At 37.8% G+C, this 27,590-nt stretch overlaps 1 protein-coding gene across 1 annotated transcript; it reads right to left on the bottom strand.

Moving 5' to 3' along the window:
- Positions 1–749: 749 nt before the first annotated feature.
- On the bottom strand, positions 750–18,229 carry LOC311290830 (uncharacterized protein; the record flags this gene model as incomplete). Its single annotated transcript, XM_084409543.1, has 5 exons — positions 17,862–18,229; positions 10,591–10,661; positions 8,108–8,393; positions 1,982–2,184; positions 750–757 (listed from the first exon to the last, which is right to left on the bottom strand). The coding sequence occupies exons 1-5, from the start codon at positions 18,056–18,058 to the stop codon at positions 750–752; spliced, it is 765 nt and encodes a 254-aa protein (XP_084265669.1). The 5' UTR covers positions 18,059–18,229.
- Between the last annotated feature and the right edge of the window lie 9,361 nt (positions 18,230–27,590).

Genomic DNA, 27,590 nt, shown 5'->3' with positions numbered 1-27,590 from the left:
TATTTTTATTTTTCTAATATTTTATAAATGTGTGTAAATCTTACAAATAGACATGTTTTAAAAAATATATATATTTTAGTACGTCAACATAAACAAAATAAAATTGAAATGTTGGCAACTGTCTGACTTAAAACAAGTTTAAGTTTTTTTATTTGTATTTGTTTTATTTCAGTTAATGTTTATTTTATTTCAAGTAATTAAAACTTTTTTATGGTTAATTATAGTTTTTGTGAATTTTTTTCAGTTAGATTTTATTTTGATATTTTCTGTTTTAATTTTAATTGTAGTTAAAGTTTTAGTAACTTTTGTGTTTTTGTCATTTTTATTATTTTTTTTTTAAATGTGTCTATACAGTTTTTAAGTATTAAAACTAAAACCTAATAGAAAATATATAGACTTTTTTTTTTTTTTTTTTAAACTAAGCTTAGTTATTTTAGTGCATCAACTTAAAAAAAAAGAGAGAAATGTTCCCTTGGTAACTAACTGAAATAAAATAAGTTTTAGATTTTAAGTTTTTATTTATATTTTATTTTATTTCAGTTAATGTTTATTTTATTTAAAATCATAAAAAAAATATTGTATTAGTTAATGATAATAACCCTACTTAAATAACGACATTATGATCGATCTGAAGTGAATTCCATGAATTGCTGGCCCAGACTAAGGAATTGCTGTAACATGCCATTTAAAGTTTCATCTCCACAGAGCTTTACTTATCAGCTACAGCTTCATATTCAAGGGCTTAAAGACTATAAATCTAGAGATAAGCAACAAATGTGTTATGAGGTCATGGAGACACAGGGGTTCCCATTAGCAAAACAGCACATCCATCTCCTGAGTGATTACTGCAGCGTCACCTCTGGGCCAAACTAAACAATGGCAGGAATATGCTACAATAGCGTATCGAGGACTGACTCCATGCAAACTAGCCCACATCTACAGGCAGATAAACCTTATCACGGCACAAACGTTTTAAAACCAGGAAACAGGCCAAATTATTAAAACAAGACATTCTCTACTCAGGCCTGCTGCTTTGAAGCCAGTGCTGCTTCTGGCAAATAAAAGGTTAACATGTTGGCACAGAAACCTGTATAAACCTTCAAAAGTCCACAACAACATTCTCAAGCCCCGTGACTTTTCCAATTGTTCGCAATTTACTGGACAAAGATGACAGATAAGGATTTTCCAAAATACATTTTGCTCTCAATTTGTACCTGATTAAATACTTGGTAACACTTTACAATAAAGTTCCATTTGTTAACTTAATGGTAGTTGATAACAATACAACTGTTCATTGTTAGTTAATGATAGTCAACTAATGAGACCTTATTGTAAAGTGTTACCAAACATTTTAGATCTTGGCATAACTATAAATATGTATAGCCTATTCATAACAAAAATGCTCAAGGAGATTCCATTAATTTACATGATCTTTCCAGGTCTTACAAACCACACTTTTAAAAGAAAGCAACCTCATACATCCAGGTTTTTCCAGACCATGGGAACCCTGGTTGAATCTGTTGTTGAGGGAGTGGATTTAAATAAGAAATATGATCTTGAAGCCCCCATGGAAGTGTGCTGGTTGACAACCGGTGTCTTAAAAAGTATAATTGGAATTGTTTTCAGTAGGTTATACTAATATTACAAGAAGTAGAAAATTGCTTTTCCCTTCAAGCCTTCACAAATCTATCAGTTACTGATGATGAGCTAAACACCGAAATGTAAAACATATAGTCAGATTGTCTGGTCTTTGAGTTTGATACAGTATCATAATGACATTTCTGACGTTTGATTTCAGACACAGTTTAATACACTTTTTGAGATCTAATTTGCTCTTCATTTAATCTCATTGCTGTCTAAGAAACCATTTAAGTATTAACAGGATCTCATTTGAAATGTTCATTCCTACAGCGAAGGATATGAGGTGTATGCTTTCCTAAAACATTAGATTTTTCTCGATTTCTCCCCGGCTGGGACTGACCTGCTGTGTAAAGGAGTGTGTACTGGCCACGTTGAGTCTGGAAGGTTTTGGTGCTGGAGAGTTTGGTTTCTCCTGTAGAGGATGGAGACTCCAGTCTGCTTCGCTCTGATTCAATGTGTTTCAGTATAGCACTCGTGATCTTCTCTCCACCAGTTCCACTGGACAGCGCTCTCTTCAACAGCACTGACTCTGCCTCTTTTAAGCTGCAACACAAAGCAAAATAAAAACCTATGGATGCTGAGAAAGCCCTTTAAAATGCAAAAATAAATCCACAGTTAAAAGTTCAGAAGAAATAAAAGCAACACTAGTAAAAACACTCTCTGTACAAACTAGAATAAGATTGTCATTTTTTACAGTTTCTGCCTGGAAAAGACAGTTATAGATATTTTAAAGAAATATATTGCAATTGTGGAGGGTGCTCTGGGAGTATGGGGTCCGGGGCCCTCTGTTAGGGGCTGTCCGGTCCCTGTACGACCGGAGCAGGAGCTTGGTTCGCATTGCCGGATGTAAGTCAGACTTGTCCCCGGTGCATGTTGGACTCCAGCAGGGCTGCCCTTTGTCACCGGTTCTGTTCATAATTTTGGCCAGAGGGTGTCCGGTTTGGGGACCACACGATTTCGTCTCTGCTTTTGGCGGATGATGTTGTCATGTTGGCCTCATCAGACCAGGACCTTCAGCATGCACTGTGACGGTTTGCAACCGAGTGTGAAGTGGCTGGGATGAGAATCAGCACCTCCAAGTCCGAGGCCGTGGTTCTCAGTCGGAAAAGGGTGGCTTGCCCGCTTCAGGTTGGTGGAGAGTTCCTGCCTCAAATGGAGGAGTTCAAGTATCTTGGGGTTTTGTTCACGAGTGAGGGAAGGATGGAACGGGAGAATGACAGACGGATCGGTGCAGCTTCTGCAGTAATGTACTGGTCTGTCGTGGTGAAGAAGGAGCTGAGCTGCAAGGCGAAGCTCTCGATTTACCGGTCAATCTACGTTCCTACTCTCACCTATGGTCATGATCTGTGGGTCATGACCGAAAGGACAAGATCCCGGAGACAGGCGGCCAAAATGAGCTTTCTCCGAAGGGTGGCTGGGCGATCCCTTAGAGATGAGGAGCTTGGTCACTCGGGAGGAACTCAGAGTAGAGCCGCTGCTCCTCCACATCGAGAGGGGCCAGCTCAGGTGGCTCAGGCATCTATTCCGGATGCCTCCTGGACGCCTTCCCAGGGAGGTGTTCTGGGCGTGTCCCACCGGGAGGAGACCCCAGGGAAGACCTAGGACACGCTGGGGGGATTATGTCTCCCCGCTTTCCTGGGAATGCCTCGGTATTCCTCTGGAAGAGCTGTAGGAAGTGTCTGGGGAGATGGAAGTCTGGGTGTCTCTGCTTAGACTGCTGCCCCCGCGATAAGCGGAATAAGATGGATGGAGATGGATATATTGCAATATTTATAAAGATCAAAGTATGTATTTTTTATGTAAACGTAAATTATTTCCAGCGAACAACCTAATCAAGCTTCACAAACTGAGGTGTCTTGTACAGTATGGCTGTATAAATGTCAACTATTCTACTTTATTTAAGAATTCTGATTCATATTTTTCGTTTTCACATTTACAAGAAGTCCTTCAAGACATTTTAAACTAGTCATTCAAGTAGGCGGACAATTCTGATTTGAATTCAAATTGTCCTTAATGGTCCACTAAAATAATGAAAAGAACTCCACAGCCAACAAAGAGACGTTACCAAATTTATTCTTGCAGTGGTTTCCTGTACAATTGTGTGCCCAAGCAGATGCACATGTGGAAAACCTTTTTGGCATGGACTTTTGAGCATGAGCTCATTTTCCCAAACAGAGATAATTTACAGTGAAAACAAGCTGACGTGAGTTTAGGTCAACAGCAAACAGCCTATAAAACATGCATATGGCCATTTCCATTTTACATGCAACCTTCCCAACTCCGCATGTGTTATACACACACTCACTCAGCATAAACACCCTCGGCGCCATAGGAGACGATTTGAGAGAGGACTCATTCACAGAAAACCATGATATAGAACAACTGGATAGGTCCTAATACAGAGCCCTGTGGTACTTCTAGATTTGCACTGAGCTCCAGCAAATTGAACCATAATGATAATCAGTCACATACTCTATTTTTCAAATGTAGACAATATCTCTGAATCAAAAAATTAAATGATTTCATCCAAGTGCAATATTCTTTTTGGATTGTCAACAAAAGAACCACGTCATATTTCTGTTTTTGTGGTGCACTAATATTTCCATTCGTTAATTTATTTTATGCTTTAGAAAAATCCCTTAAACAGCTAACAAACTTGGGACATTTCCTATAAACCCCACTGTGATGATTTACTACCTTTTAGACAACATTTCAGACAAAGAGGCTTCTAAAATATATATGTAGAGCACATTCCTTTCATAGCGGACAAATGTAAGCATTCATATCTTACTTGAAAAGCCATGGAAATAAAAGCAGAACTTGCTTGCTTTACCAATTCTGGGTTTAGTTGCCAGGCCTCGGGACTTTCAAACACTGAGGACTTATCTGACAAATATAGTTCACACATTGAATGTGATATAAAAACTGTTGAAAGATGGGGAAATTGCAGGCCTGTCAGCACAGAGTGTGTATGCAACATTGGCCCGTCAGGTAGATCATTGAAACTGACCCATAATGGAGTCTTTCAATAGTCTATTGTGCGAGAACTGTTTCCACAGGGCAGGCCCTTCCTTCCCAAGCTTAGGTTCACCAGAGGACTTGCTCAACAGTCTGAGAGGGTCTAATCGACCTAAAAAAAAAACTGTATTAGTTTAATGTTGCCAAAATACAGATTTCGTTTTTTTTGATAAATAAAACATTGAGGGTTTAACTCTTGCAAGTGAAAACAATAAAGCATAGGTATAGCAATTTTACACTTAACATACTTATTTTTAAATAATTTTCCTTTTTTATTTTACAGTGTTTGTTTTACAATAGTAATGTATTCTTGTTTTAGAGATTATTATTAGTATTATTATATAATCCCACTTAGCTATCAGGCCTGAATAATCTCAGATAGCAGAGTTTTAGTTAAGACAATAGATTATGGTTAAAAATAAAATAACTTAGATACTGTTCAAATGTTTTGTCCTTAATGTTGTGGCAATTTTTTTCCCTGTGGTATTGAAAATGGTATTAGATACCGATAATATAAAGGGATTTTCCCAAAGTTAAAGTTACATGTAGTCAATAATTTTATCCCTTAACTCCTCTTTGATCACCAAAATGACATTTTTCCTTATAACATTTTTCGTATATGTTGTTCTATGAATATGCAAATGAGCCCCGCCTCCACTCACTCAGAGATCACACGTTGATCTGACGTCAGAAACACCAGCGATTTCAAAGCGTGTTTTTGAGACTGTCTTTGGTTCACTGCAGTTTTAAGGAGAAATTACTCAGCAATGCTGTCGACTTATGAATTTACGCATGGTTTGTCTTGAAGCATATTAAAAACACAATATAGACATAAACAACATTAAAAACTTGATTTTCACTACAGGGGGACTTTAAAAATTCCAGGTTCCAGTACGAGTAATTATATTGTTAAATAAGTTCTAATTTAACTGTATTGGAGGAAAACTTGTATCTTTAAAATATTGAAGTGTGTAGATTATTCTCTGACAGGCAATATTATCATGCAAACTGAAATCGCCACAAGATTTCCCACACAATTCAAACACTCGTTCTTCACAAAGTTCAACACATCTTGTGTGTTTGTTTATTATTACTGTTGTTGTTTTTTGGATCTCCTTGTGAAAACCCTGGTATTACACAATAAGATAAACACTTTTCTTGTCTTTTATTCACCATAAAAACATCTAAATCAAGATGTTGCAAGATGAGACCTTGGTGTGTCATAAACTACTTCTTAACCATGACCGCATATACACTTTCGTGAGTAAATATATTCCATCTTGAATATCAAAGCTCTGATCAGAGTCTTCCAACAAGGGCAAGACTTCTTAACTTTATGGCATTCGTTGCTCCATCAATCTGAGATCAGATGAGGTGTGGCTCTCCAATCATAACACTTTTCTTCACAACCTTTAGTTCTTTTGCATCCTCTGTCATCTGAATACAATATAAAAGAAGCATCTGCCAATGGGTCAGCCAGTTAAAATACATATGTCAGTTTGAGAGTGAGCAGTACATCTTCTACTCCACATTATCCACCTTGGAAAAACATTAGGTGAGATTAGAGATAGCCAGCGTTATTTTTCATTTCAGGGTGGAGAGCGAGCTGTGAGAAGATAAGGGTTACTTAAGGTCTCTGTATAAAGAAAGAAAGTATATACCTAACATCAGTGTATACGTAACAGCTGTTTACCGTATGGATGGATTTACAATCCTTTAGTAAACAAGAAGAATCCTTCAAGAAGATTTAAGTACTGAAGTATTCTTCCCACTTACTACACTTACTTTTCATAGTGGTTACTTCACACAGTCTTGTGCTGGCAGTGAGTGAAGTAGAGTCGGATGGCTATATGAATTTGGAGTATGAGAGCGCCTCCTGTAGGCAAATCCGAGTAACACACACAATTTGTTTCTTTTGTGAAAAGAATGTCCACCAACTGGAATAAAAAATCCACTTGAAAACATTCTTTAAATTAAAAGTACATTTACAATGTAAATATTGTTGTTTAGACCAACTATTTGCAATCTATATTATATCCTTCTCTTGCTTTATTTTTTTGTCAGCTTGTTAATTTATGTGCTTGATATTTTAAATGGCATACTTAAATTGCTGTTTTATGTGCATTTTCAACATTGAGTAAGATATGGGGGGAAAAGTGATTTGATTGCAGTACCTTTATCTGTATTTTTAGTCAAAACACATACGGTTAACTGTAATTTTTCTAGCCTGACTTCGTCATACTCATATTCTAGTCAGAATGTGAGTCTGATACTGCTCCATAGGGCTTTGATTATGGGGCGTGTCTCAACTGAACCAGAAAAAAAAAAAAAAACTCTGCACTCAATTGGATAGACCTACAACCAATCAGAGCAACGGAGTAAATGACGCATGTTCTTCATTCATATTTTCAACCAACAAAATGTCGCGGCTCTCTGTTCCTCTTTTAAAATGAATGCGCTGTGGATATCTTCTATAACAGACGCGATGGCGGAATCTACACATGATGTTTCATAAACAAAGTTCGGGAGGAGCACGTACAAATAATCAATCCAATATCAACTTGTCATCAAACAATACCATGTCTAACGTTACCCTATATCAGCATGAGGAAGCATATTCACTCTGTCAACTTACCTAACACTCCGTGACAGTTTTTCAGCATCCCTCCACCACCCCGAATCCTCACTCTTGTCTTGGCTTGTTCTCTCTCAACCAGGAATACCGGGGGGAGTATGGCTACCGAGCCCACAGCCCTCTCCTCGGACGGCACGTCATATACGCATCTGACTTATTTGTGTGAACTCGGGAAATCTAAAATACGCATTTATTCTATCTGACTTATTTGCAAGTGTGAACTCGTGAAATCTCAATTCTCCAGCGGCAGTCTTCTTTGTTGTAAACTAATTCAAATCAAGTGCTCTTTGGTGACGTGGGTGATTACGTAACCGGTTCGGGCTGGCACCCAGGCTATAATTTTTCCACTTTGTGGCAGCAAATCTCAAACGATTGTTTTATAAACACTTAAAGGCGCACTACGTCATTTTTTCCATATAACAAAAATTGTACACCTAATACAATGACTAGTAATTTTGATAAGTTTAAAATGAAAGACTCCAGACATGACTAGCTGAGTTGAAAAAAACGTCCAATAACACAGTTATACCGGCTGTTTAGAAAGAGCCAGTTATACATAAACAAGAAATATCTTCAATAAAACATGACAAATGCATTTTCTGCAATTTGCATGCATACAGTATATTTGCAGTATGAGAGCGCCTCCTGTAGGCAAATCCCAAACAACGCTGCATGAAATACTGTATGCCATAATGCAACATGCTCAGCATGACTTTCCATTACCAGTGTAAGCTAGCAGCACTTTCTGACTAATATAGCCACTTTACAAGCCGCTTTAGTGTACAGCACATCACTTCTGAAGAGTTCACTCACCTGGGCGGCTGCCAGCGTAATGAGTGCGTCTTCCTTGCATCTGGGCTGGAGGCAGATGTGGAGATGTTGCTGTGGATGGCGGTGGATACAGGCGTTGCCGTGGTAACTGTTGCCGTGGCGGCGGTGTACGAGTGTTCGATGGGACCAGGCTGTGCCTCAAACCAGGTGCTGGAGGTCGGGCTGACGTTAGCATGTTCACAGCGATGGCCGTGGAAGCCTGGACGACACTGACAGATGTTCGCCCGGCGACAGACTGCTTTATTATGGCAGCGCGGATGACATCTTGCTAGTGGGAGAACAACAAAGACACTATTTTTCCATTCTATTAATGGGTTTCCACTACTTTGCATAGCATTTAAAGCTATATACATTTCCTGATCAAATTTTTTGGGATTAATTTTTTTTGGGGGGGGGGGCACAACACATATCCAGTTAAAGTATTTGGAGTTGCACTGGCCCTTTAAAGGCAGATGGGTCAAGGGGTGAGCTATTAGCCGGTAAATCTAGCTACATAAGGATTAGGAAGGTGTGGATTATAATTGAAAGCTGAGGGACTGGATTAATTGTGGGTCTGAGCTCAGGCGCTGCCTCAACATGGCATTCAAAGGTTTGGCCTACTTACAGGAAAGGATTGTTATAATGTTCAGGCATCCAAATAAACAGACATAAAGTAAATTTTTACTGCTGTTAGTAAGATGCATGAACATAATATACATAAAAATCTTTAACATATTATATAACCCACATGAGCCTAATAAAATCGATCAATAAAACATAGAAAGACGCAAACAGTTTTTCAAATAACACACTGGAACGATGAACACTGTGCACAGTGCAAATTCAGAACAGATTTTAATCTCCAACCTGAATTTATGAGCATTAACTGAAAACTGAATATGGACTCAATTAAGTAACACAAAACTTTTTCATGAAATGCCTGTCAGATGGGAACGCACAGGCTGAGGGGTCTTCATCAATAATCATCTGCTCAAGACTGAACGCATGACATAAAACGCGTAATAATAACAGCATATTCCATTAAAACAATACAGAATCAAAATTGGCTGACTGTAAATGTCAGTGTTAAATCTTATATCTACTGCAAGCTTTGTTTTGTGACTTCATTCGTTCTGATTCACAACCAGGGGGTCTGGATGCAGGATGACGCCATTATTTGTATTAAAGTTTTATTATATTTCTGTTAAAATTATCACACACACACACACACTATTAACATAACACATTAATATAATATTTTTATATATAAATATAAAAATTAGTTCAATCGTGTGTGTATATATATATATATATATACATATAGTACAATCAACTTGGATGTTTAAATCATTTCAATTTAAATTACCTTAAACTGGCTTAAAAAATTAGTTAAATCTTGTATAACTTATAATTAAATTGCTTAACTTATTTTGATGAGTTAAAACAATGTAAAAACACATGTTGTCACAGCTTATTGATCATGTAATTATTTACAAGTGTACATTTTAAAAATAAATATATATTAATACAATCTGACTTTATTAAAATCATAAAAAACGATTCCGTTGAAAGGTTCGTTGAAAGGTCACGCCGGCGCCGGCAGAAGTACCGCCCCACCGTTTACAATGCGACCGTACGTAGGAGGATAGTTCAAATAGTATCGTTTGCTATTATATATATAGTAATAGTATTCAGTGAATATGAACATGAATAGTATATGAATAACATTCTGATGAATATGAATAGTAGTTCAAATAATATTGCCGGCGCCGGCGTGACCTTTCAACGTGATGACGTAGTTCCCTGTCCGTTTGTTGATCAGCTCAATCCGAACTATTGAAGGTAAAAAGTCTATAAATAAAAATAAAAAATTGAAAATGACCTATCGTTTCGCTAGATAACAACCTCTTCTTCAGCTGTGATCGCGTACAGCCCGTTTAAACTCTTCAAAGACTTTTGAAACTGCATTGATTTGGACTTAAAAACGATGGTAACCAATGAAGGCCATTGTTAGAGGAAAAATCCAGAAATGTTTTCCTCAAAAAACATAATTTCTCTCCCACTGAGGAAAGAAAGACATGGATATCTTGGATGGCATTGGGGTGAGTAAATTATCAGGAAATTTTCATTTTGAGGTGAACTAATCCTTTAATAATATATTACATTTTAATATACATTTAGTAATTTATTACAGTTCATATATTATCTACTAAAGATAGTTCTGTTAATATTTTATATCGGGCCTATGAATATTGTGTTGCGCAGCGGGGGGGTTTGGGAATCAGTGGTTTAGTACATGTTTCCGCTTCTGGTCATGAAGTTGTTCAAGCTCGCAGCTGTGCTGACACTTCAGTTCACTGCCTCAAAATCACACAAATGAAGAGGATTTGAGCCAGATGCAATACTGGCAGCTGTAGAAGTGTCTCTTTCTATGAACATAATAGAAATGTATAAAAGCATCTGAATGGCCCTGAAAAGATACTCACGTTTTGTGCACTGCTTGGTCTTGGGGTTGACTAGCCATGAATAACAGCACCTGGTGCCACAGACGTTGGGCCTGGAGGAAAGCGGACAGAGATCAAGAGTGTCAGAGACGGAGAGATCAAGGGTGAAGCTCTACGAGTGACGAGAACAAAAATAAAAAAGTAAAGATCATCACATGCCACAATGCACAAGCATAGAGTCTGCTTGTCTTTAAAACAGAAGTGAAAATTGTTTTCACTTGCATTTCACCTTTCCAGGCTCCATGCCAAATCAATCTGTCCGGCATAATCACATTTTAACCACTTCTGAAAGCGCGATTTTAAAAGACTTACAATCCGTGGCCCTGGGCCCCTTAAGATGCATTGGACTGAGTGAATAGCCTTGGGTTTAAGCTGACCCTTCACCCCGTGTTGTATTCAGCTTGGACAAATAGCGGCGATGAATAAAAATGAAGGGGGGAGCGAGTTTGTTATAGACGCCCCCCTCGTCGGGCCTCCGTCCTCCCGGTGCCCATACGCATGAGAAATATTGTTTTTCCCACAGTGGCGTTGGCTGTCCCGACTGGTGGGTAAACTTTGCTGGATTAGGAGTCTTCTTCAGGCTCCTGGGCCGCATCTGTTTATATAGCTGCGTTTGCGAGAAAAGGCAATTAGCACGCTAACACAAGCCCGTCCTGAACGCTTGCTTTAAAAGCGCAGAAACGCGACCCTTCTGTAGCGTCGGCTGGGATTTGCTAATTAGTTACAGTATGTGCCTTTATTGTGTGGCTTCTGTTGGAACTCGGGATGATGTGCAGCGTAAGCCGATCGAGACAGAGCTGGCATGGGCCATCCCGGATACGTGGAGGTCAGGATGACCTTTAACCTTCAGAGAGGGATCAAAGCTAACTCGGTGCACATAGACTTTGAGATTTAACTAAAAGCACTAAATAAAGCCATTTTGATCAATATGTGGGCATTTTTTTTCTTTTTTTCTTTACTGCTTGTGAATGAGATACCAAAATTTATTTGTGAAACAATACAAAATGGCACATTTTAAAATTTCTCTTTCTCTTGACAACAGGAAAAAATGCATCTGTAAAGGGAGAGTTCACGCAAAATTGAAAATTAGCCCCATGTCAATTAAAAACTCATATGGCGTTTTGAAGAATTCTTCTGATTGTTTGTTTGTTTGCTTCTGCGTGCATTTACAATGAAGGAATCTGAAGCATCAAAAAGAATGCAAAAGTACCAAAAAATAATAGGCATCAGTCAATATGACTTTAGCGCTGTATTCCAAGTTTTGTGTGTTGAACAGACCAAATTTTAAGTTGTTTTTCAATTAAAAACTTGAATCCACCCGTCTTTAGCGTGTTCATGTACTGAGCAATAGCATCCAAATAATTTTTGAGTCAAATCTTTTCAATGAATCAATCGATTCAGTTCAGAATGATTTTTTCATTAATCGACTGATTCGACTCACTGACTCAATGATTCTCAATGACTCACGAGTACGAGTTGAATGAATCAATGAAGCTCTTATTTCGCTTGCGTTGAGTTTTTGAAGGCTAGTGCTCATTCTGGCGTATGAAAGAGTAAATAGTACAATCTTCTTTGTAAAAGAGAAAGCTATACTGGTTTGGAGCAACATGACGTGCGTAAATGATGACATTGTTTTGATTTTTGGCTGAACTATCCCTTTAAACCGAAGAGACGTCTCATAACACTGAGACCTTTTACCGTCCGTCTGTCTGTCTGATCTCTAAATAAAGGCCTCGACCCTTCATTTGGGCCCCTATTAGACCCAAATAGGGAAGTTTCTGCACTGACAGAATGGAAAGTTGCCATCGACTTCTGTACCCAGTTTGGGTTTTAATGTGGAGTCGACACCTAAACGATACATTCCCAATGAGACGTGAGAGATGTTTACAGAGCTGAGAATATCCCATTACAGCAAGACCTGATAGTGATCAAAGATGTCTGTGTTTATTCTGTTCACATGGCTACGGCGGACAACTTTTTAATACATTTAAAAAAGAAACAAAACAATTTGGACATGTTAAAGGAATTGTTCACCAAAAAAAAGAGTCATTATTTACTTCCTTATGTTGTTCCAGACCTGCACACAATGAAAGTGGATCGATCGGAACTAGAAACAGCCGTGATCAACATTCACTTTCATTGTATGGAAAAGAGCAGCTTGGACATTCTGCTAAATATCTCCTTTTGTGTTCCACAGTAGAACAAAAGTCGGAAACACGTCACTTAAAGCCTTTATATATAATGCATTATAAAAGTATATTAATAATGCACCTTATACGGAACATTGTATGATCTCATGATTAATTGTAACCACATTATAATACTTATTGAACACAACATTAGTAAGTATAATGCAAACGCATGACAAACAACCAATTTCAGATCTGCAAATATCATAATGCATTTTAATTTTGGTTACAATTATGTACAAAAAGATATAATGCATTAAGCCTCATAGGTTTATAATGCCATGAGGGCGAGTAAATGATGACAGAACTGTCATTTTTGTGAAAACGTAAAATCAATTAATATTGAAGGAGGATTAGGCTGGCTTTTGGATATCATGTAAAGAATAAAACATCTGTTCTTTACCAGCTGCATTTGCACCCACATGTGTCTCATTCCCTCGGCCTACAGGCCGTCCATCAGCTCTGTGTTTTCTCTGTGTGAGCAGAACGCAAAGAAACAAGGCAGTGAGCAAAACTTTACATCTTCCAAACGAGCAAACCTCTGCACCTCCAACACTACTGGGAGCACAGGCCGTAAAATAAAGATTACAAATGAACCTTTTATATTTCAAAAATGTTATTTACTTTTGTGCAATACAAAAAAAAACAAAAAAGAAAGGTTTATGGTTTTCTTCTTGGCCCCGGCTCTTTTTTCCAGCACCTCGTAACAGAGAGCCATGGAGAAGCTTCAATAAAAGCTCAACAGCGGTCCTCAAGGTCAAACATGTGGGTTAACTGCAGGATCGTCACAAAGCTCCCACTTTGCTTGGCACCTCCATCAAAAAAGGAGGAAATAATCATGTTTTTGTCTGCCTCTGAGATCTCGAGGTGTGAAAGGCTCTGTTGATGCGCTCTGAAACGAAGCCATTTGCTGCGCTTGGCCTTCGTGAGCTCTGAACTGTTGAACCTGCATTCGGCCTGTTAGCATTACTCCACAACATCAGCCTCCTTCTCCAGCAAGCGATTTTACATTAAAAAGACGTCTAATAGCCGTCCGAACACAGCCCTGACGTCTCTAGGCTAAAACAAGGCAAAGTTTGGGCTGTCAGTGAAAATTTAACCATCGCCCAATAATAATAACACATAGAACATGTCAAAGAAATGAAACCAAACACCTTGTAATCACTGTTGACTTTGCTTACATGATGGGATATCATACATCTCGCAAGTTATTTTTGCAAGAACAACATGTAACCAAATTCAAGGTTATTATGGCTAGAAGTGTGTTACTTTCATTTGAAAGTCACGTGTCTAGTATCTGTAAAACCGCATTTTTCCATCTTAAAAATATATCTAAATTACGTCATATGCTCTCATTGACAAATGCGGAACAATTAGTCCATGCGTTCATGACCTCAAGGCTAGATTATTGTAATGCTCTACTGGGTGGTTGCCCTGCACGCTTAATAAACAAACTACAGCTAGTTCAGAACGCAGCAGCTCGAGTTCTTACCAGAACCAGGAAGTATGACCATATTAGCCCGGTTCTGTCAAAACTGCACTGGCTCCCTATTAAACATCGCATCAATTTTAAAATATTGCTGATTACTTACAAAGCACTAAATGGTTTAGCTCCGCAGTACTTGAGCGAGCTCTTAACGCATTATACTCCTTCACGTCTATTGCGATCTCAAAATTCCGGCCAGTTGATAATACCTAGAATATCTAAATCGACTGCTGGCGGTAGATCCTTTTCCTATTTAGCACCAAAACTTTGGAACAGCCTTCCTACCATTGTCCGGGAAGCAGACACACTCTGTCAGTTCAAATCTAGATTAAAGACACATCTCTTTGACATAGCGTTCACATAATACATTATAGACTTCTATAATTCAATATTAGGCTGCATAGATTAGGTCAGCTGGAACCGGGAACACTTCCCATAAATCCTGATGTACTTGTTACATCATGAGAAGAATGGCATCTACGCTAATTTTAGTGTCTTTGTTTATCCCAAGGTTTTCCCGCAGCCTGCCGGATCCAGGCCGTTTCCAGATCTGATAAAGGACCTTCGCCTGGACCCGATGTCAACGCAGTGCTGAAGTGCCAACTAGTCTCTCCCTATGGAGGATCCCTTTCCCACTCTACAGATAACGCGTCGTCGGGAAAACTCAATTTGCGTATCTACCCCGAATTGATAAAATAAAATTAAATTCTGAATCAAAACTATAAGGAAACACCAGTAATTTGTTTAGGCTTGGTTTGCAGGGAATTCCAAACCTGCACACATATATTCAAACGCACATAACTATAGAACCCGTTCTTAATGCGCATCTGAACGCCATCAGCGTTTCTCACAGGTTCGCGTTTAAAGTCTGTGTAGAGAGAATGGTGTCGTCTTGGCGGCCCTAATTTAAAAACAAATGATCGTTGCGACGGAAGCGAATCAATCAAAACTAACTTTAGCTGGAAAATAACTTTATTAAAGAACCGCTATAAAGCCAAAACAATCTTACGTTAAATTATACATTTATCTCTGTAAAGCTGCTTTGAGACAATCTACATTGTTAAAAGCGCTATATAAATGAAAATGACTTGACTTGACTTGACTTACTCATAGCCGGACTATAGGGGCTTTGCACCGGAGGAACCTTTTCATAGTTCCTAGAACTATTGGCGGAAGATCCTAGATTTTGGCGTGTTCGTACCGCAGGAACTAGGAATGATTTTAGGAGGAACTAATTTAGCTCCTACTCCAGAGTCGGTCTAAACCAGCACTATAGACCTTATGCGCCAGAGAAACAAGAAACGAGGGCGCCGCCATCTTTAGAATATTGTCTTTGAACTTCTGTTTTTGCGGTCGCTCTGTATATTTCTATGGCGCTGCTGTCCAGGAGTAATTAGCTTTTGAAGTGGATTTACTTAATGTAAAGTTAACGAAAGTTATCATGAGGATTGTAATGTTTAAAGCAGATGTCTTAACAAATGTCAGTATACCGGGAAGATTTTAAAACGAGCCATTCATTCATAAATACGCAAGATCGGTATGAAAATACAGACCGGAAGTCAAAAGACAACGAGCGCAGCGCTGAAAAGGGGCGGGGCTACATAAGGTCTATAGGAACTACCAGTGACGTTAGTGTTCGCGGATTGGCTGAACGCACACGAAACACCAGCACCCGCCATTTTTATCATACGCATGCGCTAATACCTTTACATGGAAAATGCACAGGCTCTGGCGTTCTCAGCGCCGTCAAAAAGTGTGGCTTACGTCACTTCAGAGTTCCTACTGCCGGCGCGAATGCAACGTGGAAAATGTTCCTAAGGGAGCCATTAGTTTTCAGGGAACCATCCTGGTGGTTATTCCTAGAACTACCCCGTGAGAAAGCCCCTTATATCGGGTCTATAGTTAACCGAGACGGTGAAATGGCGGCGATTGCTTCCTTGCTGGTTCTCCTTCCAGGGCTGTGAAAGAAACGCTACCATGTTCCCCCTGCCGCCAAACCCCATTGCCCCGGGATGGACGTGTTTCCACAGTCAATGTCCTCGGCTGACCTGAAAGCACGATGAAGTCCAGAGGAGGTGGGATTGTTACAGAAGAGCAGTGGTGCATCCTTGGTGAACTCTTACAAAGGTTCAGTGGCGTTTTGGCTCCCTCAAAATGAATATGAATAGAAGGGCAAGTAATTTCCTGCTCTGTTATGGCTTACAAAGACCAGTCACTAAGTCTCCAACTTTTCAGGATAATCAGGAATTCCTCTCATTGCTTGAAGGATCAACACTTCCGGAGTGAGTCTCGAGAAACATCTGACTGACTGTTACAACTGTGAACAAAAGACAGGCCAGTGTTTTCATGTCATTCTGGCTCTATAAAGAACTTTGATTGAAGTAAAGTGCTCTGCTATGTCTCACTGGGCCTGTAAACTGGGCATAGAGAAAACCACAACGGTCTCGATGCCAGGTCAAGATGAGGGTGAGGTGAGGGAAACAACATGTTACTCCTTTACAAGCAATAGTACAAAGGAAAATACAATCTAAAAGACTGACTGAATAAAAAGTGCATTATTATTTCATTATTTGCAGTTATGGTCCATCTTTACAAGGTCCAAAGACATGGAATTCCAATCATTATTTGCAACCGATCCTAAAGAATCCTAATGGGATCAAATAAGAATCCTTTTGGACTCAGATTCTAGCAGAAATAGGAATTTTTGAACGATAATTGAACCTGTACTCTCTTAAAAATAACGGGTGTCCACAGCCATAAATGCCATAAAATAACATTTTTTGGTTCCAAAAGAATCTTTCAGTGAACAGTTATAAAAAAAAAAAAAAAATCTTAATGTGAACATTTTAATAACCTTTTTTTTAAAGAAAAGTATTTTTTGTGAAATGAAAACGTTCTATTGATGTCAAATGGACTTAAAGGGTTAGTCCACACAAAAGTTAAAATTATCCCATAATTTACTCGCCCTCAAGCCATCCTCCTAGGTGTATATGGCTTTCTTTTTTCAGCCAAACATAATCAGAGTTACACTAAAAAGTATCCTGGCTCTTATAATGGGAGTGAATGGTACCTTAGATTTTGAACCCCAAAAAAGTGCATCCATCCATCATAAAAGTATTCCATACAACTCCAGTGATTAATACAAGCCTTCTGAAGCGAAGCGGTGCATTTTTATAAGAAAAATATCCATATTTATAACTTATATATACTATAATCACTGGTTTCCAGTAACGACCGTACGCCAGTCTAGTTCCGGCCTCTAGTGACCTCTGACCCGACGCATGACATATTGACAAACGCGGAAGCACAAAAGAAAACACTGGTCATGAATTAGAAGTCTAAAACGAGATTTTTTAAAGAGAAATGTGGTATTGAAGGGTGTGAATTTACATTTAAAAGCAATACTATATATATATATATATATATATATATGCTAATTATAGGCTAATAGAGGTCTATTTAGTTTCCACACTGTTGTTTAAGGTCACATATTTACATGCATTCAATCATTTGACCACAATATCACCACAAACATGTCATGTACAGACTTTCGAGCTGACTTCAATTAAGACACTCACCCTTTTACATCTATCTGTATTCTCGTTGAGTTGCTCTGATGCCGGTGTCTCTGCGGTTTGCTCCTGCTTTGTGGAGGATGGATGAGATCATGAGACATCTGAGGAGACCTGATGATCTGATGACTGACCGAGGAGGAGTTTGCGATCGCCAGGGAAAGAAATGACATGCAAAATGACAGTCTCCATAGTTCTGACATCGTTATTCCGACCTAGTGAGTTGCTACTGATTCGTTTGGCTCTGAAAGTAAGTAAATGACTCCAGCACAGTGCTCCGTCAACGCTGATGGCCCTCATTCATTGTGAAGCTGAAGTGATTCTCTCCATCCAGACGCGCTGCTGACCGCACACTGACTCACATCAATGAAAGAGATGCGTGAACAAACTTTGGGCCAATCAGAGTGAAGTCTGTCTTGCAGCCAGGAGACACAGCCAATCAGAGCTTAGACTGAAGCAGCAGTGCGGGATTGTGGCAGATAGAGAAACACTTACAAACCATGCGTAAAAAAAAAAAAAAAGTAAGAGTAAAAAAGAAACCATGCGTTACATTTCCTGACTGGCATTTTTAGGGTGAGATTGAAGATACTAGAACACGCTTTAATTATTTATTTACATTTATATTAAAAAACAATATTTACAAAAATTACAACAAAACTGGTACAAATGCTGCTCAAAAGCTTATGTAAAATGTATGCCTTTATATGTCCACAATAAAGATACTTTTAGGCTACATCACGGAATTCAAGTTTGTGCTTTTTTCCCTCCAAAATGATGTCACTTCCTAGACAATGATGTCATTAAGGTCTTTATTATTTAGATTAACAGGAACATTTAAATTAGAGAAAATAAATAAAAAAGGAAACAACTGTAATATTTCCTGATTTAATTTTAGAAGCTAGTGCCTTTAGAATATATATATATTCTAAAGGCACTAGCTTCTAAAATTAAATCAGGAAATATTACAGTTATATATATGTATATATATGGTAAGATTCACTTTGTTAAATTAAAATACACTCCTATGTTTGCATAAAAGGAACCTATTGCTGATATGATTTCTATCCAAGAAAAAACTAAAACTCTATGCTCAGCCTAAACTTCATTTACTTTGTCAGTCACAGCTATGCATCCAAACACTTTAATGAAAAAGGCAAATACAACACAAAGCTCTGCCATGGGAAATACGATCATCACTGAAGCAAACACACTGTCCAGGGCAGTCAGGACGTCCAGATGTCTGAAGGTTAGTGGTTGTGTGTAATGCTCTTCTCTTCACACATGGGTGTAAATACACCAACACCACCACTAGAAGACTGAGGATGAGCAGAGACCCCAATAATGCAGAATATACGCTGTGACCTCATGAACGTCTGTTCCCGTGACAGAGCAAATATTCCCGTCTTCATATGGATTTACCATGCATCAGGTTCCCAACAGGGTATACAACTTTTTTCTTTTTTTTCTTCAGTGATGCCACAGAAGAAGCTTTTTGAGTCCCCAAAGAACCTTTCAGTCAACAGTTCTTAATAGAACATTTTTGTGTGAAGAACATTTGATTAGTCGAAAGAACCTTTAGTGGTTCCATGGATTTTAAAAGCTCTTCATGGAACTTTCGAAGGGAAAATAATAACCTTTATTATTAAAAGATTACTCTGACTCAGTTTCTGTATCAAGCATTATAGCATGAAATGATCTGTCTGTTTAATATTCCATTCAGTTTTTGAACTGACTGCTCTGAAAACTCCAATAATGTATTCTTATTATTTTTTTCTCATTGTGTCATTTAAAATAATAGTTTTATATTATCTTGAATTAGTGGAGTGAAGGATTTTTATATATCCAAAGTGTCAATTTATATATTACATAATATATTTGTTAAAATTCATAAATTCATTCTTTAATTTAGTTTTTCATTAATAATATTTAAGCATGCAAACACTTCGATTTTTGTGTTTAGTACATACATGTTTGGGATAAATATTCCAGCTCTTCATTTACAATAGAGCCCGATTATATTTGTGCTGTTGTGCTTCATATTCACTAGATGGCACTAACAATCAAAGTTAATGTTTCACTGGACAGACCAGGAAAGAAAGAAAGAAAGAAAGAAAGAAAGAAAGAAAGAAAGAAAGAAAGAAAGAAAGAAAGAAAGAAACAAACAAACAAACAAACAAACAAACAAACAAACAAACAAACAAACTGAATAATAAAATGGAATAGAACTTATCCTTTATTGTTGTCACAAGACATAATATTACATTAATCAAACTATCTATAGATTTAAGTCATATATGGCAGTCTCAATTCTATTTACATTTTGACGAACTGATGGCGAATTCAAATGGATTCAGTCCCATAGGTTAAAGAATATGCTAATGAATCATAAAATAGTTATAAATGTTTCCTGATGAGATGAGTTATTCTCCGTATTGGATATAACCTTTTGTATATTCTCCTTTTTGTATTGGACACACACACACACACAAACACACACACACACACACACACACACACACACACACGTTATTTGACCTAAATCACGTCCTCCTGACCCATAGTTCTCCTGTTTCACTCTTTCGTGTTTTCCGCTCTTCAGTGACTCTCGATTGCATCTCATTCATGTTTCTTCTTCAGTGGCTGTACGACTGCATGTCTCTTCTTTATAAAGTCCTCTCAGAGAGGATCCGATCACACTCAGTGTCCCTCTTCAGATAATGGAGGCTGTCACACTCATCCTCTGGTCTCGGACTGGTTTTGGACTGGAGAGATCCGTCTGAGAGAGCAGAACGGCCCATACGCTTTCCTCACTCAATGCAGACATGAAGACTGATGGAGGAAAAAGTCATTTATCTTCATTACAGCAAGAAGAATTATGATGGACGAGTTTGATGGAGCGACAGTATTCTTGTCCTTTGGAAAAGCATTGGATTGTCCTCAAGAGCTCATAATGACAGTGAAGTTATAAGTACTACTTAGTATATGTGTATGCAAGCGTTTCATATATGTGTGCGTGAATGAAGTTTGATTTAAGCCCTAGACGGCGCCTCATATAAGACTTTCTTTGTGAAAAAGAAGTGTACTTTTTATATACTTTAAAGTGTGAACTGAACGTAATGTTTTTTTTAATTGCATGTTATTTAGAATTAAATGAAAAAATGTATTATAGTTTACATTCATATTAAAGGCCATAAGTGTTTTTTGACTTAAGTGTAGCCTACTTAAGTGTCCATTTTCCAACTTACAGTATATTTACTTTAGACGAATATACTTAGGTGTTACTTATTGTTACAAAATAAATAATAAAATATGTTTTTTGACCCACGTAAGGACTTTATAAAAGTCTACTTACGTGTAATTAATAAATAATAAAATATATTTTTATTTTTACACTCAATTTTAAATGTTTTTGACCCACTTAAGTACTTCCGTACATCTTTATTTAATTTCATAATTACTTCTGTTGTCTATCTATAAGTATTTATGGTAAACTAAATATTATTTCTATTAAAACTTCTAATGTTATTACATATTTGTAATGATAAAGTTGCAATTCAGTACATTTACAATATATTAACTTTAATTGTAATACAAATCATATAATCAAAACACACTGCAGTTAAAATTATAATCAAGTGCTTCACATGTGCTTTAGTATGTTGGCCCACACATCAGAATAACTGTACTACTTTAAAGCACGATAAAAGAAGATTATAACATGATTTAAAATGTACTTTGTAACTTTTGATTTTACATTATTACATAACGTGCTTAAGTGTGCTATAATACTCGTGAGAGTTTATCTCTTTAAGTGCACTTTTTATTTCATTAATATAAGCAAGTAACGATTTTTTTTAATAAACCGTTCAGATTTGAAGTTCACTGCAAGTGCACGTACAGCACAATTAAGCGCACTTGATTTCCACAAGGGCCGGGTGTTTTCTGGCCCCGAGACCCCTCGCAACACCATCTGCTCTCTCAGACCTTCGGGACTTCTGAAGGAGAGTTTAATTCATGCTTCCAGTGCAGAAAGCTTGAGCCCTGTAGACCAGGCTGTGCTTCAACACAAGAGACTTTCTTCTGATAAAGCCTGACACAGAAATAATTGCACAAGGCCTCAGAGAGCCGGGGAGAAGAGGAGCGAGGCGCCAAATAGGTCTGAAATGTTATAATGGGCAATTACAGTAGAGTTGCCGCTTTGCACTTACCTGGACACGGTCCTAATGAGCACTTGGGAAGTAATTAGAGGTCAGAGGTCAGTGTTATATAACCCAGGGGTCAGTAGAGGACAGGACGAAGACAGATGGAGGAAGACCATAAGGAAAAATTAAACTCAAATGCTGCAACTACACCTTTTTTAATGTATGTTTTCAAGAACCAATACACACACACACACACACACACACACACACACACACACACACACACACACACACACACACAAAATTGTCTTCAGGCCTAATAACATCTGGCAGAGGGCAAAACTATAGACTTCGGGCAAATTTGGGTACATTTACATTCATGAATGTTGATTAATGTTCACTGTCCCTTTAAAAAACAAAAAAGGAAGATTGATCATCTGAAATTGTTACTGAAAAAATAGTCAGTGCATCACAATAATAAGTTGAAATAAGTGTATTTGCATTCACCAATAATTATGTTAGACAATTATTTTATTATCTGTTTAATTCAACAATTGATCTAATCTGTATCAGTTATAATGAGAACTGACAGAGCTGCTGTCAGATGGCAGAGATACATAATCATTTTGAATTATATAAATACACATTTGTCTATGAGACCATGAGAAACAATTCCAAGTTTATATGATTAGTTATTATATATCATTGTATATCGAGTCATTGCATTATTTGCTCTACCAATTTGTTTCTAACACTGAGTCACTGAAGAACGAAACACAGAGACAGTGTGTTCTGCTGTTGTGTATTCTGTCTGAAATTTCACTCATTATCTGAAATGTTACTTAATATGTTACTCAATATGATAATCAATATTAAATGAAATGTTACTCAATAGTAACTTGTTTATTGAACTTTCGTAAAAAAAAAGCAATATCATTCTGTGTCCTTGTTGTCAGAAACTGTCCAAGCAGTCATTGCTACTTCTGACGTGAGGTTAGTTACATATAGGCTTGGACACACACACACACACACACACACACACACACACACACACACACACAGCGTGGGAAATGCTTTGAGACACTTTTTGCCTGTTTAAATGCTTTTCTTGAACTGATATTGCTGTGTGTGTGTGTGCGTGCGTTCGTGCGTGCGTGTGTGTGTGTGTGTGTGTGTGTGTGAAATTGGATTAAACATAATGCGTGTGCATTATACTGTTGAATTACATAACAGCACAATCTCATTATGGAAATTACAGTTTCAATTTCATGAAGAAAATGTGTGTGTTGCTTGCTCATACAAACACTCAGAGATCCAGGAATCGTATTTTCCTTAATGTGCTTTTCACATTTAGCTTCAGGGAATTTCTTGCTTCTGTAATGAAGGAAAAGGACTTGCAGTTATTTTAGGCAGTGAAAGATGCATGTGCTATAGTGTGTGTGTGTTGTTAGGGTGCCCTTGTGTTGTAAAGGGTTGTCATGTCATTAGTTAAGGATGTGGAAATCATAGGCTGTCTTAGAGAGAATATAAGAGAAAGTGACAAATGTACAAAAACGATATCCTTAGTGTGACATCAGGGTTATTTTATTTAAAGCTGCAGTTCGTAATTTTTTTGGGTAAAAAATTATCCTAAATTAATTTTTGAGCAAGTACATAACCAGCCAGTGTTCAAACCTCTCTGCTTGCCGTAGCTCGATACTCGACGGTAAGCTTGTAATAATGTTTTTAACTCCAGTGGTACTGGTGGATTTCCGCGGGAAATTCGAGCATGTCTTTGCGTCATTCCGTCACATCTGTACACATAAAGAAGAGTCTCGGCTAGTAGGCTATGAGTGTGAGGATGCTGGAGATTTATAGTAGTGCTGGGCGGTATGACCAAAAATCCACATCACGGTATTTTTCTAAATTACACCGGTTTCACGGTATATGATGGTATTTCTTTTTTTCCAAGCAGTGTCAAACACATTTTTCACTGAGTGAGAGAGGAAATGCTGCAGTAGATTGACTTAGAATGCCCTATTTTACTGTCATGAGTGAATGTTGTAGAAAAAAAATCCACACTAGTATTATTACAGGTTTGCAAGGCTGTTTATAAAGAGGTGCCAGCAGGAGGCGTTGTAGGAGCGGCAGAAATAGCGGTTTCCCCGGTAACGGCTGTACACTCATAAACGCTGCTTTATCAGGAAAGATAAAGAAAGATTCAATCGTAATAACAAAGAAACTTTTCTAAAGACCGTCAGTTCACTTCAGAAACATTAATATAAAAACACCCACGCCGCGTTTTGATTTTGAAACGTGCAGTGCTCATGTTTATTCAACGATGTCAATGCCAACCATGTCCATGTTGATATTGTGAACCAATGTATGGGAAACACTGTAATATAATTTGACAGCTATCAATTATAGTTTAACCTATACATCTTCAAAGTCACGCTTACACGTGCATCACTACAGTGCAACAGAGAAAAAGGACCCTCTCAAACAGTGTCGCGCCGCGTTCCGATCATTATTAAAGCGACATACATCGGTATTGCGGTATTTAAAAAAATTCATATCATAACAAAAATAAACACCGGTATTCGGTATGAACCGGTATACCGCCCAGCACTAAATTATTGCCTTTTCTCACAGCACTTGATATAATTAAACGTATTAATTTGATGGCGGATCCAGAAAGGTTCAAACTGGACATTCACCCGCTGTAAAAAGCAAAAGACTTTGGATCGGCTACAAAACAAAAGAGACTGCAACCGGCCCATGCGAAAACAAGGATAATATCGGAAGGGCATTAAATGTAGTCACGCAATGCTGATAACATTAACAATTTGACAACAAAATATAATGTGCATGGTTTGACTTGATATGATAAGCGACCGTTAGATTTAATCAGCGCGATTTACTGCAATGCTTTTTTCCCCTTAGTTGTTCAGAACAAAAGTGGATGTTACTTGTTCAGACGACATCTTCCGGTGAAAACTCAAAAACTTTTTAAAAAAGCAATATTAATAGTTTGCTCCTTGTCAAAGTAAAGATTTTCTGTTGTGCTTGTGTCTCACATCAGTATAAAAGATTCATTCTAGATGAATACATTTTTTTGAAGAGAACAGTTTTTTTTTTACTCTTATGTATTTTGAAAACTTAAAGAGCACCTATACTACTTTTTTCCCCATGTTCATCTTTCTTTAGTGTGTAATGTTGCTGTTTGAGCAAAGTCCCTCCAGCGGGAGTTCTTCTCTATATCAGTGTCAGTGTTTCTCAACTCCAGAAACGCTCCATTGTAGTCTTGAGTTTCTTCCGGGAACGAACACGTCACAATATTCCTCATTTAAATAATTAATATGCAGAATAAAGGGGCGGGGCCTGGTTGAGTTAGTTAGTAGTGTGTTAAACTGGCGGTTATGGTAAGGGGCGGGACATTTCCCAAACACACTCGAAGCGCTCGACCAATCACAACACACTGATCCAGCCGACCAATCAGAGCACAGTGTGCTTTTCAGAAGGAGGGGCTTCATAGAGACAGGAAGTAAACAGAGCGTTACTGACAGACTGGGAAAAGTGGAGCTGCAACAATGGAGAATATGAGGAAAATAATCAACATTCAAGCATGAAAAACTCGTGGAGCCCAAAAACAAAATCAAGACTTTGAAAAAAGGGCATAATAGGTTCTCTTAAAGCGGTTATGTGTTTCTATAGCCGTATCCATACATACAATTCCTTTAAAAAGATCCAAACAGAAAGTATCAATAATTCAGGAGCGAGAGCCCTGTAAACACAACAGGGTCTTCACACCGTCGCTGTGAGGAGCTTCTCTGTGCCCTGCTGTACCTGCGCTGGTACACACGTCTACAGCACTGTGTCTGCTGTGGTTTGGGCTGATACAGCAGCAAGACGCTCCATTAAAAACAGATAAACACGAGTCCCCTCTCGTCCCATGGATCCACTCTTACTACAGAACAAACCCCTTTGGTTTTCTTGGGAGTTCGTGGAAAGGACAGCCAACATTCTGTCTCAAAATGACAGAGGCCATGCTGAAATATTTATACATGCCTTTATACTTTAAAGATTTAGATCTGTAGCTGACAGATGTTCAACAGCTTTAAAAGATACGGGACTATGAGAATATGGGAATATTCATTTCGAACCCTTAAACATCCACAGCCTAAATTCAGTAAAACTCAAAACTGAAAAAAATAATTAAATGAATAAAGCACACACTTTCCACGAATAGATTACAAAAGATAGATTGACAGACAGACTGATTGATTGATTGATAGTTAACTAACTAACTTCTATTTCATTTATTTGTGCTCAAAAACATAAGAAATTTGCATTGAAATGTCAAAATAATATTGAAAAGTAATATCAACTGATGTGAAAAAATGTAAACACTTTTAAATTTCCCATTTTGTAATATTTGCGTTGTTATATTTGTTGTTATGTGGTTATTTCCTTGAGGAGGCACTGCCCGGATGTAAGATGAGTGTGGCTCCAGCCTCCTACATGCTCTATAAGATGACATGCGTAGGCAAACGCCACTGACTGTCCATGAAGAGAGCAGATGGCATGTGTTTCACTGCAGGCGTTCAGCTCCCAGTGGTGCCACTCACTCGCTCTCCACCTCCACTTATTTTACTGTTTCTCTCCATCATCTTCCCATCCAAATGAGCAAATAGGGAGACAGGGAATCTCTTTTTTATACCTTAATTTTGGCGATGCATTAGTATGATTTTTTACTGTGGTATCAGAGAGCAGCAGAATATGCCAGGGGTCTTAATTCAGAGCTTTTGTTACTGCTGAAAACAACTGAAATTTCTAGGAATTCCCTTATAATAAACACTGTTGGTTCAGATGCAGTTTGTACTGTTGAAATAAATCACTAAAGTCATGCAGCATGAAACAGAAGTTCTGGTAATCTTTTCTTTGTATACATGTGTAGTTGTGGCTACATTATAGTTAAAGTCCCCCTGTGGTTAACAAGCTTTTAATGGTGTTTACATGCGTTTTTAATATGCTTTAAGACAAACCATGTGTAAATTCATAAGTCGACAGCATTGCTGAGTATTTCCTCCTTAAAACTGCAGTGAACCAAAGACAGTCTCAAAAACACGCTTTGAAATCGCTGGTGTTTCTGACGTCAAAAAATACCTTGTAACCAATCAGATCAACGTGTGATCGTCAACCAGTGGATCTCTGAGCTGAGTGAGTGAGTGGAGGCGGGGCTCATTTGCATATTCATAGGATTCCGTATACTACTAAATGAGGCAAGGGTGTCGAGTTACAGTCAAGCTATTTTAAGTCATGAAGAAATATTTTTCAAGAAAAAAAAACTTTTAAATATGTCATTTTGGTGATCAAATATGGGTTTTAAGGGATACAATTATTGACTACAGGGGGACTTAAACTAAAACTAAAGGAAAAAAAGTTGTCACTTGCTTAAAATATACAGTAAACTACAGTTGGAATACAGTTAACAAAAATGAAATAAATTATATATATATATATATATATAGTAGCAACATTTCTCATTTTAATGTAGTTTAACTTGTACTAACTAAAACAAAACAAAAATTAACAAAAACTATATATTAAAATC

The sequence above is a fragment of the Rutilus rutilus genome (genome assembly GCF_951802725.1).
Source record: "Rutilus rutilus genome assembly, chromosome: 5".
Classification (NCBI taxonomy): domain Eukaryota; kingdom Metazoa; phylum Chordata; class Actinopteri; order Cypriniformes; family Leuciscidae; genus Rutilus; species Rutilus rutilus.
Note: the sequence above shows the minus strand (reverse complement) of the source record. Positions and strands in the feature narration are given on the sequence as shown.